We start from the raw sequence: 20,126 nt of genomic DNA, 5'->3' as shown, positions 1-20,126 counted from the left end.
AGCCTTTTTTACAGTTAGATCTTTGAGCTAAGAGCACCTAAGGCCTGGGTTTGCTAGAACACAAAAGGTTCACAAATGGATCCAAGAAAAGAACTTACAGATGAACTTCGCCTATACCAGTCCACCCTCCTTCAAGATGGTCTCAAAGACCTTTTAGATAACAAAAAGTTCATTGACTGCTTCTTAAAAGCTGGTGACAAAAATCTGCCATGCCACAGACTGATCCTGGCAGCCTGCAGCCCTTATTTCCGTGAGTATTTTTTAAGTGAGCAAAATGAAGACAAGAAAAAGGAGGTAGTTTTAGAAAATGTTGACCCCGCAGTTATGGATGTGATCATCAGGTACCTGTATTCTGCAGATATTGATCTCAATGATTCTAACGTGCAAGATATTTTTGCACTAGCTAGCCGATTTCAGATCCCTTCTGTGTTCACTGTGTGTGTTACTTACCTTCAGAAACGTCTTGCTCCCAGTAATTGTCTCGCAATTTTTAGATTAGGTCTTCTTCTTGATTGCCCTAGGCTTGCAGTGGCTGCACGTGATTATGTGTCTGACCGCTTTGAGCAAATATGCAAAGAAGAGGATTTCATGCAGCTTGCCCCACATGAACTTATGTCAGTCATTTCAAGTGATGCCTTAAATATAGAAAAGGAAGAAGTGGTGTTTGAAGCTGCAATGAATTGGGCCAAAACAGAAAAAGAGACCAGGATAAAGAGCCTTGGAGAAGTCTTTGACTGCATCCGTTTTCGTCTTATCCCAGAAAAGTACTTCAAAGAACATGTGGAAAAGAACGAGTTAATCAAAAGTAACCCTGATATTATGAAAAAAGTTAAGATCATTAAAGACGCTTTTGCTGGAAAATTGCCTGAAACTCCCAAAAACAAGGAAAAGTCTGGTGAAGATGCAGTAAATGAGGATGTAGGTGATGAAGATTTACTTCCAGGATACCTGAATGACCTTCCTAGGCATGGCATGTTTGTTAAAGATCTTATCCTCCTGGTCAATGATACAGCAGCAGTTGCTTATGATCCTGTAGCCAATGAGTGTTATCTGGTAGCACTGGCTGAGCAGATTCCCAGGAATCATTCCAGCATTGTCACTAAATCAAATCAGGTCTATATCATTGGTGGACTCTATGTAGATGAAGATAATAAAGATCATCCTTTACAGTCATACTTCTTCCAGGTAACAAAAATAAATCTTTATTAAATATTACGCTGGATTTGTTAATATAAGTGTTTGCATGTTTTATGTTTTTTTACTTTCTATCTAAAAATCCTAAAGAGTAGAATTCTGTCTGCAATAGTTTTAACATCTATTTAGCAATAACAAGCTGTATGCAGAATCTGGTTTTTTTTAAAGTTAGTATTAGTGCCACCTGGTTAATTTAGGAACCCTTTTACTAAAGGGCATTAAGGAGGAGATTTATGGCGCCTAAGAAATCAGCGCTGAAATCAGTGCCGACTAATCGTATTCTATAATCGCAGCTTAGTTGATATTTCAGTGCCGATATCTGTGCACATCCATTTACGTCAACGAAAACCTGGTATAAATCTCAGCATATAGATTTAGGTGTACTGGCCATATTCTATAACTAGGCACCTAAATTTTGGGGAACACCCGTGAAATGCCCATAACCATGCCCCTTTTTGCCTCCACGTATTAGAAGTTCTGCACACATCGTTACAGAATACACTTAGCGAGTTGTACACCTAAATTCTAATCAGTGCCAATTAGTGCTCATTATTGCTTGTTAAGTGCTGTTTTCAGCGCTCATTAGCTTGTTAAGCCAATTAAGTTTATGTGGTGTTATAGGATCCATGCTGATTTTGGCACCTAAATCTAAGAGCTACAGGCTACTGTAGAAATGCATTAAAGTGTTTTGTGGTATTTTGCCTATCTGTGCATGTTACCAATTTTTCAATTATTTTTTTCGGAGAGAGGTGTGTTGTGGGCAGAGAGTGGTGTTCCCACGTTATCCAGCTAGTGCGTTGCAAATAGGATTCGTGTGTATTTATTTTTTAAAAACCTTTGGAAACAAAATCTTTTGTCAGGATGGGAAATGAGTATTTTAAAAAGTTCACACTCTTTAAAATTCGATTTACTGCAGATACTGTGTTCTTGCACCAGATTTTCAGGACATGTTAGGAGAGTGGGCAAAGGGTTGTGAGAACTTTGATAGGGCTTTTTTGTGCAGGGAGCCTTTTGCTAAAGGAAGTGAAGGTTGCCCCTGAGGCACTGCAGAGAATGAAAAGGAAACTGGTAATTAGGAAAACAAAGTTGACAAACACAATAAAGTGAACAGTGCCCTAAAGTAAAAGGGTCTTGATGGAACAGGAAAGGTAATGCCTCAAGAATGAAGCAAATTGAAAATAAACATCCAAAACCTTTCAAAAAGGAATAATAACACATAAGATACCTTTATTGGTGATCTCAAAATTCAGGGGTCCTTTTACTAAGGGGCACTAACAGATTTAGAGTGCTCTAACGATTAGTTTGCACTAAATGATAAGACACCCATTATCTTCTTATGGGCATCTCATCATTTAGCATGCACTAAATCTGTTAGCGCACCTTAGTAAAAGGAGCCCTAAATGTTTACATGGCAAAAGCAGAGTAAAGCAAAAAGGGAAAATGCTAAAAGGTTAAAGCGCTCATGTTCCAAAAGAATCAGTTTTCCAGTGTCCTGAGACATGAAGTAGTTGATCTGGTATTTCTCCTAACCTTGTAGGTCCCAGCCTCCTCCTTTGCTTTCTGCAAAATGCTTGCAAAAGAATGCAATGCTCCCAGCTTTTTGTACTTCAAGCAAGCATAATCAGTGTCGCATGCTCCTACATAAAATTCCTTCATTCTATACCTCCTGATTGAGGAGCTTTATCCTCCTACCTCAGAGATTAGGAGTGGGGAGCTAGTTACTAAGCTGCAGTAAAAGACTACAATTCATGACTCCATAATTTACCATGGGAGTTACTAACCTGCAGTGACTTGGTACCGCAGGATAGTAACTCAGGTACTAAATGAATAACACAACATATAATCAACCTTGCAAATTGATTTGAGGTAGCGCAAGCACCCGGCAGTAGTTCCGAAGTTGTCGCATGCAGTTTCCCGTGGTAGCATGCAGTTTCTTGGCAGCTCGGCCACATTGCCGCTCACTGCCTGATTACCACACGAGTAGCACTTGAGCCCTTACCACCAAGTAAATAGGCAGAAAATAGTAGCATGCTACTTTTAATATTAGCGCATGGCCATTTACTGCCCCATTTTTAAAAAGGCCTTCTTACCCGCTGTGGTAAAAAATGGCCTAGCGCGTTCCAATTTCACACACATACACTAGCGCGGGCCACTTTTTACCGAAGCTTAGTTAAAGGGCCCCTTTATTCTACTCCCAAGCAGCATCTTAAACGTGCCCCACAGACCCACCTCTTCCCCAGCCAAAATCCCCCACATCCTGAAGAGTTCTTCCTCCCCCCAACCAAGATCCCCAAACCCCAAGAAAAGACCCCACCCACAAGGACCCTCACCCTTCAGGACTTACTGGGGGTTTCCCTAGTGTCCAAAGGCTAGAGCCAATTTAACAGCTTGACCTCTAGCCATAGTTCCACGATTACCACCAGGACTCAACTGGCACCATTTTGAACCTGGGGCAACGGGAAATCACTTCTATCCCAGCCATTAGATACCAGAAAAACCCCAGTAGGTTCTAAGGAAAATCTTCAGTGGGATGGAGGGTCTTGGGTTCCAGAGGATGTTTGGAGCAGTGGAGAGAGCAGAGGTGTCTGCGCAGCATATTTTAAACTCTGGTTCCTTTAAAGATGCTCCCCTGGTGTTAGGAGCCTGATGCTCCGAGGAGATAATATAACACCAACTCAAAACTGGCTTTAATCAGTTTGTATAATAATGAAACATTTTGCATATATTTGCATGCTTTGCTATCTCATTATATAACACACCTTACAGTAAACGAATGTGCATTAAAAATAAAATAACACACAGTTTTGCTGTTTAACATGGCAGTATTTTTCAATTTCAAATTAAATACCCCCTAAGTCAAACAATGTTTACCCAAGTACCCCCAAGCTCTTATCATTAGAGATTTTGAAATTGACATTCTAAAACCTGATACATTCTAATCACAAAATTAGAAAATAAGATTATTTTTTCTCTCTTTGTTGTCTGGTCATTTTAATTTTTTTAACTGTGTAGGTCTGAGCTCTGGTTTCTGCTTTCCTCCATCTTCTCTTAACTCTTTTGTAATTTTTCTCTCTTTTCCTTTCATCCTCTCTGTTCCAGAATTAATTCATTCTTACTATCCACTCTTCAGTTTTTATTTCTACTGTGTCTACTTACAGCTTTGCATCTATTTCTCTCATCTCTGTATTCCTTGTCCCCTTCCTCTTATTGCCTAGTCTTTCACTAACACTATCCTTTACCGTCTTTCATCCAGCATCTCCCCTCTTTCTCTGTCTCACTCCCCCTTCCATCCAGTGTCTTCTCTCTCCCCTCCTGTGTCCACCCTCACATCTTATGTTCCCCTTGACCAATTCTGTTGCTTTTCTAGCCCAGAAGCAGCCGTAAAACAGCATAAAGCAGTCGTGGGGCCACAGTCCCTATGCTCACACTGTCAGTTCTGCTGGTCCTCTGCCCCAGAACAGGAAGATGATGTTGAAGCAGGTGGGAACAGGCGGAGCCACCAGCATATGCATAGAGACTGCAAGCCAGTGACTGTTTTATGCTATTTGTCACTGCTTCTGCCAGGCTGGAGAAGTAGTGATGGGGATGGCTGCAAGAGGGAGGTGAAGAATGTCTTATATTGTGCGCTGTGTACCCCCTGCTGAGGTCTCATATACCCCTTGGAGTACGCATGCTGCATGTTGAGAATCTATATGTTAAGAGGCAAATATTCACTTAATGCATATTGGTAACTACCCCACTAAATTGTGGAAATAAAGATTCCAAAAACTTTATAAAAAATTTTAAAATTAAAAAAAAACTCTAGTAGACACTCCCTGGACTAGGTGGTTGAGATGTACCAAGATGTAGATATAGACAGTATGCACCACAATGGCCCTGCTTATCTCACTGAAGTAAACCACTCCTGGCTTTTCTTCAGAGTCCCTTCCACTCACTTCTCTCTAGATCTACTTTAACAGTAGCTATGGGGTCAAGCCTAGCTTGTTGGGGATAGCAGCACTCCCTGTGATTGTATGGCCTAGCTATCCATCAGGAAGGATACCTCCCAGGCTGCACCTGAGAACCCCTTGAGAACCTATCCTTCTCCAGACTCCTCTGAAAAGTGCAAGAAAAGGCCTAGCCCCTGGATACATAGGCACCAACATTTCAAAATGATTGGGGGGTGCTAAACACAATCCAAATTATCCCTCCCTGCTCACAATGAAGGAACTTGCTCAATATTGGGGGTGCTCAGCACCCACTGGTGCCTATAAAACTGGCTCCTATGATCTTTTATCCCTCCCTCCAAAAGTAATGTAGAAAATAGTCCCCCTTCCCATGACCAGTGACTTACCAGCGGGTCCATCCTTTCACTACAGGCAGGTCAAATGAGAAGCAGAGACTTCAGAATATCCCCTTGTCTGGACAAGGAACACACATTTTGCTATGGCTTTGATCTTATGTAAGTTTTAGGGCTGTTTCACTTGTAAGCTAAAGAATATATGTGATGAGTTTGTTTGATTTGCTAATAGCTTGGTTATTTTAGAAGTTTGTAATATAAGTACATAAGTAATGCCACACTGGGAAAAGACCAAGTGTCCATCAAGCCCAGCATCCTATCCACGACAGCGGCCAATCCAGGCCAAGGGCACCTGGCAAGCTTCCCAAACGTACAAACATTCTATACATATTATTCCTGGAATTGTGGATTTTGTAGCGGTTTATGGACTTGTCCTTTAGGAAACTATCTAACCCCTTTTTAAACTCTGCCAAGCTAACCGCCTTCACCACGTTCTCCGGCAATGAATTCCAGAGTTTAATTACGTGTTGGGTGAAGAAAAATGTTCTCCGATTTGTTTTAAATTTACTACACTGTAGTTTCATTGCATGCCCCCTAGTCCTAGTATTTTTGTAAAGCGTGAACAGACACTTCACATCCACCTGTTCCACTCCACTCATTATTTTATATACCTCTATCATGTCTCCCCTCAGCCGTCTCTTCTCCAAGCTGAATAGCCCTAGCCTCCTTAGTCTTTCTTCATAGGGAAGTCGTCCCATCCCCGCTATCATTTTAGTCGCCCTTCGCTGCACCTTTTCCAGTTCCACTATATCTTTCTTGAGATGCGGCGACCAGAATTGAACACAATACTGAAGGTGCGGTCGCACCATGGAGCGATATAACAGCATTATAACATCCTCACACCTGTTTTCCATACCTTTCCTAATAATACCCAACATTCTATTCGCTTTCCGAGCCGCAGCAGCACACAGGGCCGTGCCGATGCGGTAAGCGGGGTAAGCGCCGCAGGGGGGCGCCCACCTCTGGAGGGCGCCGCCGCGGTGCTTACTCTCGCCCCGCGCCGCCGAGGCCTTTAAATCTTTTACCTGGTCGCAGCAGCGTCAGTGAAAGCGCTGCCGACGTCTCCCTTCCCTTGCACTCATTGGTTCCCTCAGTGTCCCGCCTTCTAGAAGAAGGCGGACACTGAGGGAACCAAGAGCGCGAAGGGAGATGTCGGCAGCGCTCCGCTTTCACTGACGCTGCTGCGACCGGAAGTAAAAGATTTAAAGGCCCCAGGGTGCGGAGGAAAGAGCAGAGGCATAGGCGCCCCGTATAAGAGGCTTGGGGAGGCTAAGCCTCCCCAGCCCAACCATGACCTTTAAAACCGGCTCCGGTCCCCACCTGGCAGTGTTGACGGCGTCCCCTGTGCCTTTGAGCAGCTTACCGGCACACGCAGCACTTCTCTTGTTTCTCCTCTTCGTTGCCGTCGCGTCGTCCCACCCCCCCACCCCCCCCCCTTCACGCGATTTGCGAACCGCGCTGCCGCTTAGCACTGCTTAAAAAAAAATTTACACGTCAGCAGGAACAGGCTGCTTCAGCCAATCCCAGGAGCCTTCCTTCAGCCCTTGGGCGGAACACGCTGAAGGAAGGCCCCTGGGATTGGCTGAAGCAGCCTGTTCCTGCTGATGTGTAATTTTTTTTTAAGCAGTGCTAAGCGGTTCGCGAATCGCGTGAAGGGAGAGGACAATTTGCTGGAAATGGAGGGGAAGGGAGAGAGAGGAGGATTGCTGGTTATGGATGGAGGAGGGAAGGGCAGAGAGGGACAAGGATGGACATGGGGGCCCACGGAGAGGACAATTTGCTGGAAATGGAGGGGAGGGGAGAGAGGAGGATTGCTGGCTATGGATGGAGGAGGGAAGGGCAGAGAGGGACAAGGATGGACATGGGGGCCCACGGAGAGGACAATTTGCTGGAAATGGAGGGGAGGGGAGAGAGGAGGATTGCTGGCTATGGATGGAGGAGGGAAGGGCAGAGAGGGACAAGGATGGACATGGGGGCCCACGGAGAGGACAATTTGCTGGAAATGGAGGGGAGGGGAGAGAGGAGGATTGCTGGCTATGGATGGAGGAGGGAAGGGCAGAGGGGGACAAGGATGGACATGGGGGCCCACGGAGAGGACAATTTGCTGGAAATGGAGGGGAGGGGAGAGAGGAGGATTGCTGGCTATGGATGGAGGAGGGAAGGGCAGAGGGGGACAAGGATGGACATGGGGGCCCAGGGAGAGGACAATTTGCTGGAAATGGAGGGGAGAGGAGAGAGGAGGATTGCTGGCTATGGATGGAGGAGGGAAGGGCAGAGAGGGACAAGGATGGACATGGGGGCCCACGGAGAGGACAATTTGCTGGAAATGGAGGGGAGGGGAGAGAGGAGGATTGCTGGCTATGGATGGAGGAGGGAAGGGCAGAGAGGGACAAGGATGGACATGGATGGGAGGACAGGACCCAGGGAGAGAGAAGAAATTGCTGGAAATGGATCTAGAGCAAGAAATGAAGAAGAAAGGAGGAAAGTAAAGAAATAAATGGAAAGGAAGCCCTGGAAATGGAGTTAAGAGGACAGATAGCAGCAGACTCAGATACTGGGCCAGCATGATCGGAAAAAGAAAGTCACCAGACAACAAAGGTAGAAAAAAATCATTTTATTTTCATTTTAGCGTTTGGAATATGTCTACTTTGAGAATTTACATCTGCTATCTTATTTTGCAATGTATAGCAATTTGTTTCTAAGAATATTGCTGACAATTCCTGTCAGTGTAGCAAGTGGTGAGCGATCATTTTCACCGGGGGGGGGGGGGGGGGGCGCCAACTGATAGTCTGCAGGGGGGCGCCAGAGACCCTAGGCACGGCCCTGGCAGCACATATTATGTATGTTTTACGATTTGCCCTATTCTTTGTTTGTAAGCCACACTGAACTAAATTTGGTATGTGCAGCCTATAAGTGTTAATTGTAATGTAATGTAATTCAGCTCCACCCACACAAACTTGCATTCATCCAAGAAAGTAGACTTCTTTAGTCCTGGCTGGTACTTCTGGATTCTAAATGCAGATGAGAAATCTGTTTTTTTAAATGCAACTATTTTACATTTATAGTACAACTAAAGCTCAACCAAACTAAAGTTCGACGTGATATTTTAGGGAGTAATTTTGTATAAATGGGAAGATGAAAAGGTGCCTATTATAAACCTGTTTCATTAGGGCAATATAGGCAATCAGAAAAAGCCCCAACAGCACACAAATAGTGATGACCACATTTACACCTTCTTTAGAACAGATGTAAGGTTGTGCAAGTACCTGTGAATTTTATTTAAAAATGTGTACATTACAACTGTGCCTCTATTTTGCCTAAACTATACCCCTGAGAACATCTAAATGCATTACAGATCACATAAAAGTAGGAGCAATTTTTTGTGTGCCTACTTTTACCCACCATTAAATGTTACAAAAGCCCTGTTCTGTGTTGTTAAAACGAGCTTTACACACAGAAACATTTTTGTACAATTCCTGGGTATATAGCTTTGTAGAGTTAAACTCCCTTCTTCAGATGGGTAAAGACAATATTATCCTTTAAAAAAAAAGTAACAAAGGGTTGGCGTATGGCAGCGGGCTTTCCGCACATCAGTCTGGAACTACTGCCTGAGCCCACTGGTAGTTTCCCCCTCCCCCCAGAGTGCACCTTTTCCAGCACCACAGGAATATTTTTGAATTTTGTAGTGCCGGAACTTAACCAGTGGTAATCGCTACCCAATTGCCAGGAGACCCTACCGCCATCTCAATGGGTGGCAGAAAGGACTTCTCTCCGAAATGGTGGTGCATTAAGTGGTTCACTTACCACACAGCCATTTCTTTTCATCAAAAATGGACAGCTTTTTACCTGCTGCGGTAAAAGGGGGCCTCAGCACACATCAAAAACACACGATGACGCTAGTGCAGGCCCCCTTTTACCACAGCTTAATAAAAGGTCCTCTTGGTTAGTCCAATAAAGTACTGTCTATCCTTTTTTTTAATTGACCCTTATACATGCATATTTAACACTACTTTATTCAGGTTTTCTATTATCATACTAATGGATGATATTCTTCAGTGTATAATGTAGTAGAAAAAAATATTACATTTTGACCATTGAGATATTTATTTCAGTGTAATAGAGAATACTTAACCAAGTTGATACCAACAAAAGTAATGTACATGAAAACTTGCAAAGGTGATTTGGTAAATACATGTAGACGCACCAAGTTAATGTTCATTAAAGCTAGCAGTTCTGTGGGCTTCTCTTAACTCTTTCTTCTTATATTTGCAGCTTGACAGCATTGCAGGTGAATGGGTTGGACTTCCACCACTACCTTCAGCTCGATGTCTTTTTGGGCTAGGAGAGACAGATGGTCTTCTGTATGCAGTGGGTGGCAAGGATCTTCAGTCTGAGGAGCCTCTTGACTCAGTGATGTGCTATGACTTTAAGTAAGTTGTGTTCATTGAGTTACAATCACAAGGAAAAGGGTGTAACCAACGAGTCAGTTCCCAGCTTCCACTCTACACACTGAGCTTCAACAAGCCACCTTCCTTCCCTGGACTTAGTTTACTCATTTTGAATTGAATATTCATATTAATTAATTTTTAAGAGCTGAATTATTTTGAAACATGTAAACAGTACTATCATCGTCATGCTTGAATCCTGGAAAAATGTGAACCTTTTATGATCCAGAATGCAGTGAAGGTGCTATATAAAATTATGCAATTATTATTATCACATACTCATGAAATAACATTATTATTGTTAATATTTAATTTCAGGACAGTAACATGGACAGAAGTTAAAAAGCTTCCAATCAAGCTTTTTGGTCACTCCGTGGTGTCATGTAATGGAGTCATTTATTGTCTGGGGGGAAAAACAGATGATAAGTGAGTATATCAAGATGTCATTCCATATTCTATACTGCTGATGCTTATTAGAATACACCATTTGCCTTAAATATTCATGATGGGGTGATAGTGTGGCATCTAAAGCTGACCATTAACATAATCATCATGATAAAACTATTAAGTATGTGAAAACAAAAACCAGTGCAAATTAAGTTATTACATTCTGGGATCAGCATTTGGTATTATATTTTTTATTCTCTTCAAATTAGACAGCATTTTAAGGGCCTTTTGAAAGCCCAAAATATATTAAGAAAAAAAGTATTGTGCTTTTATCACAGTGTAGTACAGTCTGATCCTGAAGAAGATTAGTCTGTGTAGATTGTTATACTATTTAAGAAGCTGTGAAGTCTCAAATGCTCATAGATTATTAATGTAGTAAAATTGTGTAATATACTTGCATTTATATTTAATTATTATTGAGTATAGTGAAATAATCTTATGATCTTAGGAGCATGTAAATTGTCAGCAAGCACCTCTCCGTGCTGTCTGCTCTCGACCTGCACCTCTCCGTGCTGTCTGTCTTCACCCACACAAAAGACCTCCTCTGGAGACTGATGCCTTTTCTACTCAGCTTCACTTTGAGTTCTCTGGTCCTCTAGAACCAGCAGGTATTCTATTGACCTTTCTGCACACTTCCCTGGGTTTACAATGACTGCCTGGGTCCCACCAACCCTCTGCTCTTCCCTTGGCTTCAGCTTTCAGACAGATGTATTCAATGGCCAAGGGTAGCAGGGATTCTTTGATGTCCTTGTCCTCATGTGGTTATTTCAACAAGGTCCCATCTGGGGTGCCATTTGTAAGCCCACAGGGGTGCTCTCCAGTGTGCAGTGGCCCTCTAGTGGCTCCTGCCCACCCTCACTAGCCCTTTACCTCAGGGAACCACCTTGAAACCAGACTTCTCTGTGACTGCGTTGACTCGGGCCTCTAGGTTTGGTCCTCCCCTTGCACTCAGGGTGACCTCTTCATTAACCTGCAGTCCCGGCCCGGCCTCCCCGCTGTATCTCCTGGTAACCAATCCCCCTTACCAGTTCTTCTGGTGGGGCCCCCTGGTCACCCTTCTCTGGAAGATAGCACAGCTTCCTCTGCTTGCAAAAATATGCAAATTAGCTGGTTGCATGTAAATTCAGTTTATTAGACCTAGGTTTCAGTCTTTTGGGAACCTGGCATTCCAACTCTTCTTTGACTGCAATTCACCCTCCTGAGACCATTTACTGGGGACCATCTGGGTCTCAGGATATAACAGCCACCTCCCCTGGATAGGACCCACTTTATTCACCTTAACCTTACGGTCCTATCCTCCACCCCACGGCTGTTAGTTCTGTCTCAGTAGCAATTGTGCATAACAATCATATCCATTGCCTGGCCCCCACCAGGTAAGTACCTCTTTGTCTTTGGAGGGAATCTTCTCCTGATCTCTCTCTTGAGCTCTACTTCAGCCAGCCTCTTTCTTCAGTCCCTGGCTTATAATTCTCCAGTTCTGGGTGTTGCAGGTCCCCCATCTTCTCTCTCCTCCCTTGGCTTAGAGGATGCTTTTATATGGTGCCCAATAATCCATCCCACCTCTCTTTAGGCCTCTCCCCCTGCTTCCAGAAAGGTCCGCACCCAGAACTCTCTCCACCTTTCCAGCTTCCACTCAGAGAGTCCCCCTGGTGGCCCCCTCAGGGAAGTACAGGTCCTATGCCACGAGCACCCCCTAGCCGTTCCTTCTGGTCACTACCATGGACTATACTCTTTGGCTCCCTCTAGTGGCCAGATCAGGGCATTTTTAGGTTTTCAATGGGAGAGTGCCCTCTGGCGGCCTCCTCATGTAAGGACAGTCACTGTGTTTATCACAAAATATAATACTGTAAACACATTTTGCAAATTTCCTTTTCCATTTTGAAGCATATTATATTATAAATTGAGATTCAGCCATTCAAATCATGGACCATCAAGCCAGCTCTACCAGTGTTGCCAGGTGGGCGGTTTTCCGCGACCCGCCGCGGGAAATTTTTGCCCGCGGCGGGTTGCGGTTTTTTGGGCTGTTTTTGGGCTGCAGGGCGGTTTTTTTGGCCGCGGGGGGGGCGGGGTTAGTGACGTTTTTTGGGCGGGGTTAGTGACGTTTTGGGCGGGGTTAGTGACGTGGGAGGCGGGGCCAATGACGGGGAGGCGGGGCCGATGACGTGGGGCGGGGCCGATGACGTGGGAGGCGGGGCCGGTGATGGCGGGGGCGGGGTTGATGACGGCGGGGGCGGGGGTGATGACGCGGGGGTGGGGGTGTCAGGGGCGGGGTTTGTGTTTGGACGGCGGGGGGGGGGGTGATGACGCGGGGGTGGGGGTGTCAGGGGCGGGGTTTGTGTTTGGGCGGGTTTTGGGCTGTTTTTTGGGCTGGATTGGGCTGGAAAAAAAATTTCCACCTGGCAACCCTGAGCTCTACTACTAAGCAGGTTGGATATCAGCCTAAGGTAGCAGCATTATGAAAGTGGTGGTGTGGCAGAAGAGTAACATCTCATTTCCTTCCCTCTTCCTTTGCCTATGCTGCTACCGCCACCAACCTACCTCTTCCCAGACCAAAGCTGCAAGAAGATTCAGTGCCAGTCTGTGTTGGAGGGGGTCAGGATACAGCAGCACTTAAGCATAGGTCCATACTTAAAGACTCTATGCTGACACTGAATCCTTTTGCATCTTCAGTCCAGAAGAGGTAGGGCAATAGCAGCTAGGGAAGGGGAGACGAGATACTTAACTGGGAAGGAGGGAAAGGAGAAGGAGGATGCTGGTAATCTGGGGGTGGAGGGGAGAGCCAGGGGAATGGAGCCACCTAGAGGTGGGGTTAGAGAGGGGAAGGGGGATGCTGGACTTGTAGGTATGTATGCACTATAAGAGTGGGAAGGTAAAAGTGTGTAATAGTAGCTATTATCAGTAATTCTAAAATCCCTCCCCACAAATTATACGAATGCAAGTTCTATTTGCTCCAGGAACTGACAAGCAAGGAAACAGTTATTATGAAAATAAAGCCTTTTTTATTTACAAGCAAGTGAAACTGACAAAAGTGAAAGCACAAGTAACTGAAAATTATATGCAGTTATATGCAAATGCAAGATAACTCGGGAAAATGAAAGACAAATATTCCTGTCAGAGAATAGGTCACAGTGAATGCACATTAAACCCTGAATCAGGGCTGGAATCAGGACTCCTATCATTACTGCTTAGCAATAACAGAGCCAGTATACAACCTGGATGTAAATGAGGATAGCAGATGAACAGCTGGATGCTGAAGATCCCCAGCAGTGTTGCAGAGAGGATGGCTGGTAGAAACCTGAATGATGGTCATTCAGGCCAAATGGAAAAAAACCAGCTTTTTCTCCTTGGTTTCCAACGCTTCTTTATACAGTTCTGGTAGAAGCAAAGTCCTTAAAGATAAGCAAGCTCCTCCTGATGTCCTAGTCCTTCTAACCTTGGAAATTACTGGAATGTCCACTTTCTCCTGGATTCTATATAACACGATCTAAGTTGTGTGCACAAATCCAGTCGTATTCTGGATTTGTGCGCACAACTTAGGGGTCCTTTTTACTAAGGCACGCTGAAAAATGGCTTGCGGTAGTGTAGGCGTGGGTTTTGGGCACGCACCAATCCATTTTTCTGTGCGCCTGTAAAAAAAGGCCTTTTTAAAATTTTTGTCCAAAATGGACATGCGGCAAAATCAAAATTGCTGTGCGTCCATTTTGGGTCTATGCAACCATTCTGCCAACCATTGACTTAGCAGTAAAGTCTTACGCGGTAACTGTGTAGTAATGATCTACGTGCGCCAAATGCCACTTGGCACGTGTCCGAAATGCACGGCCAAAAATAAAAATTATTTTTCAGCCGTACGTATCAGATGCAAGCCAAAAATGAAATTGCCGCAAAAGCCATGCGGTAGCTATGTGGTAACTCCATTTTGGCGTGCGTTGGAAGCGCATAGATACTTACGCAGCTTAGTAAAAGGGCCCCTTAATTAGTTAACAAGCCAATCAGCACTAATTGCCACTTAATAGGCAATTATTGACACTCATTGGCACTAATTAGAATTTAGGCACAGAACAGTGTAAGCTTATTCTGTAACAAGATGCACCTAAATTCTAAGTCACATAGTTGGAAAGGAGCATGGGTGTTTCTAAAATATATGTGTTTTGCTATGGAATACACCCAGTCCGTGCTTAATTTGAGCAGGGACTGTCTTTTCATGTATGGTGTACAGCGCTGCATATGCCTTGTAGCGCTATAGAAGTGATAAGTAGTAGTAGTAGTAATTTAAACGTTGGCATAACTTCCTGTGGCTAAATGTAGTTGGAAGGATGGGCGCTCAGCATACTCCTTAAACTGCATGGAAAATTAGACACTTTGGTGTTTTTTCATGTTTTTTTTTTCTTTTCTCTAAAAGGTTGTTTATCTTTGTCTTATTCTGCACAGGAAATGCACTAACAGAGTATTTATGTACAATCCTAAAAAAGGAGACTGGAAAGATATTCCTCCCATGAGGACAGGCCGCTCAATGTGTGGGGTGACTGTGCATAAGGGCAAGATCTTTGTTGTTGGCGGTGTTACTGAAGATGGCCTTACAGCCTCTGTTGAAGTCTTTGACACTGCTACTAACAAGTTAGTGCATTTTACAACTTTTTATGCAATGTAGTTTGATAAAAATGTCACTTTGCATAGCAAAGTTTCAACTCCTGTTTTAGATCTACTGTAAATGCAAATGTGCTTGGTGTCTGTATTTTGAGGCCACTTTTTCTGATCACAAACATCTGTGGCACCATGGTAGGCATTGCTCCATTGAGGTCATGATTGCCTGTAGACATGTAGTGAAGCCTGCTCACTGCTTGCCTGTTTATACATTACTCTCCTTAGTCACAGTAATCCCTCATCCTCTTGAACATATTTAGATGACTACAGATTTACTTCTAGCTTATTATACAGAAAAATTAGGCATACTAGAAAGCAATATGGTCTGTCCCTCTTCCCTAGGGAGAGTGTGGAATATGGTAATATTGTATGTACTAGGGCTATATTTTATGCCTGATACATTTGTATTTCATTGCTTAATATGTCTGCTTGTTAAAATACTTCCATGTTCTATCATTATTATGTTACCAAAAATTCTCTGCTATTACTAAATGTATACTTTCTCATGTATTCTCACTATTCATGATTGTAAGCCACATTGAGTCTGCAAAGAGGTGGGGAAATGTGGGATACAAATGCAACAAATAAAATAAATCCTGCACTACCTGCTTAGTGTGAAATACAGATGGGTCACAGATGGGGAATAAGGTGTGAACAGCCCTGTTAACTAGTGTGTGTGACATTACTGCATACTAGCTGTCAGGTCTGCCAATAGTTCAGCTGCACTTATCGCCAACGAAGTGTTAAGGGCAGCTGCGCTACTGGTAGTTGGGTTGCACAGTCACAGCTCTGACAAGAAAAAAGCGCAAACTTCCCCAGCACCCCCCAGAACTTCAGCCCCACTCAACCCACTCTGGCGGCAGAGAAGTGTATGGGAATTGCTGCCGGGTTTGGAACATGACAAGGTAAACGCCCCCCGTGGGGGGGGGGGGGGGGGGTGGCATCTCGCCCCAGGGGGGCAGCATGTTAGCTTGGCCTCAGGTGGCATCTTGTCTTGGGCTGACCCTGTGCCTAATCTTCACCCATAGCCACACTTCCCGCACTGAAAAATACAAAATATTTCTCAACATGGGATTAGTGTGCCTGTGGCAGTGCTTTTTGCCACACGGTAAGCCTGCACTAGTGCCTACCGTGCTTTAGTAAAAGGGCCCCATAAATAGCTATATGATTTATTATATTGAGTGCCTCATGTAAATATATTTTCCTTAACTTCCACAGGTGGGAAGGTTTGGCTGAATTCCCCCAGGAAAGAAGCTCCATCAATTTAGTCAGCATGGCTGGCTCCCTCTATGCTATTGGTGGTTTTGCTATGATTCAGCTCGAGTCTAAAGAATATGTGCCTTCTGAAGTTAATGATGTATGGAAGTAAGTATAATTGTACATCCCTATAGTTCATAAGTAGGTTTAAGTGCAATATTCAGCACTTAACCAGCTATAGGTTATCGCATAAAGATAGGACTGACTTTTATGTGGTCCTATTTATGTAGTTAACCTGGTTGGTTAAATGCTGAATCCACCCCCAAAATGCCCCCAAATATCCAGTTTTCAGTTTGGCACTAACCTGCCTCTGTCAGTAAGGGACTATGAGGATCATGGTTCCCTGGTCTTGTTTGAATTTCATATGAATTTTCACTATGAGAGCCCAGGGGCGTAGCCAGACTTCAGCAGGAGGGGGGTCCAGAGCCCAGGTGAGGGGCACATTTTAGCCCCCCCCCCCGCCGCCGCCGCCGCCACCGCCACCGCCACCAACACCAACTTTGCCCCCTCTCCCGCTGCCTACCCTCCCCCGCCACCGCCATCGTCACCTACCTTTGCTGGCGAGGGACCCCAATCCCCACCAGCCGAGGTCCTCTTGCTTCCCGCGCAAGGCTTCGTTCTGTTTCTGACATCCTGCAAGGCTTCGTTCTGTTTCTGTGAGTCTGACATCCTGCACATACAACATGCAGGACGTCAGAAACAGAACGAAGCCTTCCGCGGGAAGCAAGAAGACCTCGGCTGGCGGGGGTTGGGGTCCCCCGCCAGCAAAGGTAGCCCACGGCGGGGGAGGGTTGGCGGCGGGAGGGGGGGTCGAGAGGGTCATCGGCAGGGGGGTCCAGGACCAAATCTATGGGGGCCCAGGCCCCCGTGGCCCCACATAGCTACGCCCCTGTGAGAGCTGTAGGAGGAGATGCATACAGAAGACCTTTCCCCCTAATGCAGAGGAAAAGCATCCAAGGTTAGTTTATATGACCAGGGCCAGTGTTAGAGAGGAGGGGAACAACTCCTGGGCCAGCATGACTTCCCCTTCTCTCTACCCCCATCCGGTTTCTCCTCACCTTCCCAGTCTAACTTTAAAATGTTTTATTCTTCGCCGAGGGTTGCCGGTGCAGGAGCAATTCAAACATGCTGACTTCAGCCTCCTCAGCACTCTTCCTCTACTGCAGCCCACCCGACCTCTGATGCAACTTCCTGTTTGGGTGGACTGCGGCATAGGGAGAGTGCTGAGGAGGCCAAAGGCAGCATGACTGAATCGCTGCTGAGCCGTGAACCCTCCACGAAGAAAAAAAACCCCCAACATTTTAAAGTTAGACCAGAAAGGTGAGGGAAATGTCGGATGGGGGTAGAGAGATGGGGAAGACATGCCAGCCCAAAGGGGCCCCTAGAGCAGCTGTTTTTGAACTAGACTGAGGGAGGAATGGATTGAAAGAGAGGAGGAGATGCTGGAGCGAGAGTGGGCAAGGAGGTGAAGGAGAAGAAATAATGGACTTGGAAACAGAGGAGAGGGAGAGAGATGGTGGACAATAGGATGGAGGGAGGCAACAGAAAAGGAGAGAAGTTGGACCCAGGGTGTGGAGGGAAAGGGACAGAGATACTGGCTGGGAGGGCAGTTGGGAAGAGAAAGAAAGAGATGGTGGACCTGGAAGTGGTAGGGAGGGAGAGATATGGAATGGGAGAGCAGTTGGGAAGAGAAAGGGACAGATGGTGGACCCAAGGTGGTGGGGAAGAAGGGAGAGAAGTTGGGAAGAGAAAGGGACAGATGGTGAACCCAAGGTGGTGGGGAAGAAGGGAGAGAAGTTGGGAAGAGAAAGGGACAGATGGTGAACCCAGGCAGGGGTGGTGAGTAGGGAGGGAGAGATGCTGGATGGGAGGGCAGTCTGGAAGAGAGAGAAAAAAGTTGGACCTGTGAATGGGAGGGAAGGAAGAGAGAGGGAGAAATGTCGAGTCTAGGGATGGAAGGGAGGGAAGATGAGATGAAGGAAGGAAAGAGGTGCTGCATCAGGGGGGGAGGGAAGAAGAACAGAAAAGAGAGGGAGTAATGTTGCACTATGAGGTAGGGAGAGAGAGGAGGACAGATGGACTCATGGGGGGGGGGATAGGAGGAAAGAGAGATGGAAGAGAAAGATGCTAGGGATGGAGGGAAAGGGTCAGGGAGATGTCAGGCAATAAGACTGGGGTGGACTACAAGGGTGGAGAGAAGGAGAGGAGATTCTGGAAATGGTGGAGCCATGTGGGAGAAGTCAAAGGAGGGTGGCAAGAAGATAGAAATGTGCTAATGGGGAGTAGATAGAAGGAAATAGAATGCTGGGAAAGGAGTGAGATGGGAAATGGGAGAGCTAGGGACTGAGAGGAGATTGAAAATTGATAGGTAGTTGAAAATTAAAAAGGAGAAGGGTGCGAGAGAGAGTGAAACAGAAGCAGAAAAAGAAAAAAAAGGGAAAACCCTCATTCTCCCAATCCATCAATACCTAAAACTGCCAAGTATTCACTATCCCTTCAAAATTCCCACTCCATCTCTCCTATCCATAATTCCTTGCTCTGCTCATCACTATTCCCCTTTCCCCTGCCCCACATCAACCCCTCCCCTAGTCATATCCATCTTCTGATATCATCTTCTGCTCTATTCCCCTTCTCCTCCCTAGTCCCATTCAGTTTCTGCTCCCCTTCCCTTCCCTTCCACCTCCACTTACTCCTCCTAGCCCCTTCTACTCTGTTCCTCTCCTCCCCCACCCACACCCCTAGCCCCATGCTGCTTCTTTTCTCTCACCCCACACCCTAGTCATATCTATCTTCTGATCTGTTCCCGTCTCTTTTAGTCATCTTCTAATCTAGAAGATGACTAAGAGGAAGGGGACAGATCCTGTTTCTGTTGTTCTTCTTCCCCTCCACCTATACCTCCCAGCCCCACCGTCTGCTCCTTCCCCCTCCCACCCACCTCCCAGCCCTTCACACACCCCATCCCCATCAACCTTCTGCTCTATTCTCTCCCTTCCACCCACATCCCATAGCCCCATCCAGTGGTGTAGTCACAGGTTGATTGTATAAAATAGAGTATAGTCTCATGCTAATATATAACATAGGATATTTCAAAGCCTTTTGTAGCTCAGTATTAAGCAATGTTTTAATATGATATTTACTGTTCTATGCATTCCCTCCTGTTTTTATTTTTAACTGTGTTTTTTTGTCAATCTGCTTTTAATTTTAAAATACGTAAACTGCTGTTATGTAATGCACAAAAGGTGGTATAACAACTGTACTGAAATAAAAAAATTAAATCTATTATACTATGAAAGACAACATGGATGCTGTAGTATATGTAACAAATATTATCACAGAACTAAGGCCTTTTGATGAATTTTCCTTCATTTCAGGTATGAAGATGACAAAAAAGAATGGAGTGGCATGCTGAAAGAGATCCGTTATGCCTCTGGAGCCACCTGCCTAGCATCACGCTTCAACCTCTTCAAACTAACTAAACTGTAAACCCACTAAACATTAACTACATTATGTTTTTAACCATCACTATTTATAGTTTTTGTTATTAAGAAAAAAATCACAAATTTGTACATAGATTCATAGGATTAATCATGTTTAAACTGTTCCTGTCTCCAACTCTAAAGTATTTATAGACTTTTATAGAAAATAAACTTTAAATCTCTTTTTAAAACAAACTCAACATTTTAGTCCATGAAAATTGAATTGGATGGAGATGTCTTAAAACTGGTTATAAATGGACATGGAATAAAAAATAAATTGGTTATAATAAAAAAAGGTATCAAAATAAAACAAAATGACGTGCTGTA

The 20,126-nt window shown here is 44.8% G+C and overlaps 1 protein-coding gene across 1 annotated transcript; it reads left to right on the top strand.

Moving 5' to 3' along the window:
* On the top strand, nt 1-20,120 carry KLHL41 (kelch like family member 41). The gene is made up of 6 exons (XM_030210117.1): nt 1-1,185; nt 9,806-9,963; nt 10,297-10,404; nt 14,854-15,039; nt 16,285-16,431; nt 19,695-20,120. The coding sequence occupies exons 1-6, from the start codon at nt 76-78 to the stop codon at nt 19,804-19,806; spliced, it is 1,821 nt and encodes a 606-aa protein (XP_030065977.1). The 5' UTR covers nt 1-75; the 3' UTR covers nt 19,807-20,120.
* The last annotated feature ends 6 nt before the right edge of the window (nt 20,121-20,126 follow it).

Source organism: Microcaecilia unicolor, chromosome 7 (genome assembly GCF_901765095.1).
Source record: "Microcaecilia unicolor chromosome 7, aMicUni1.1, whole genome shotgun sequence".
Classification (NCBI taxonomy): Eukaryota; Metazoa; Chordata; class Amphibia; order Gymnophiona; family Siphonopidae; genus Microcaecilia; species Microcaecilia unicolor.
This window is presented reverse-complemented; position numbering and strand designations above follow the sequence as displayed.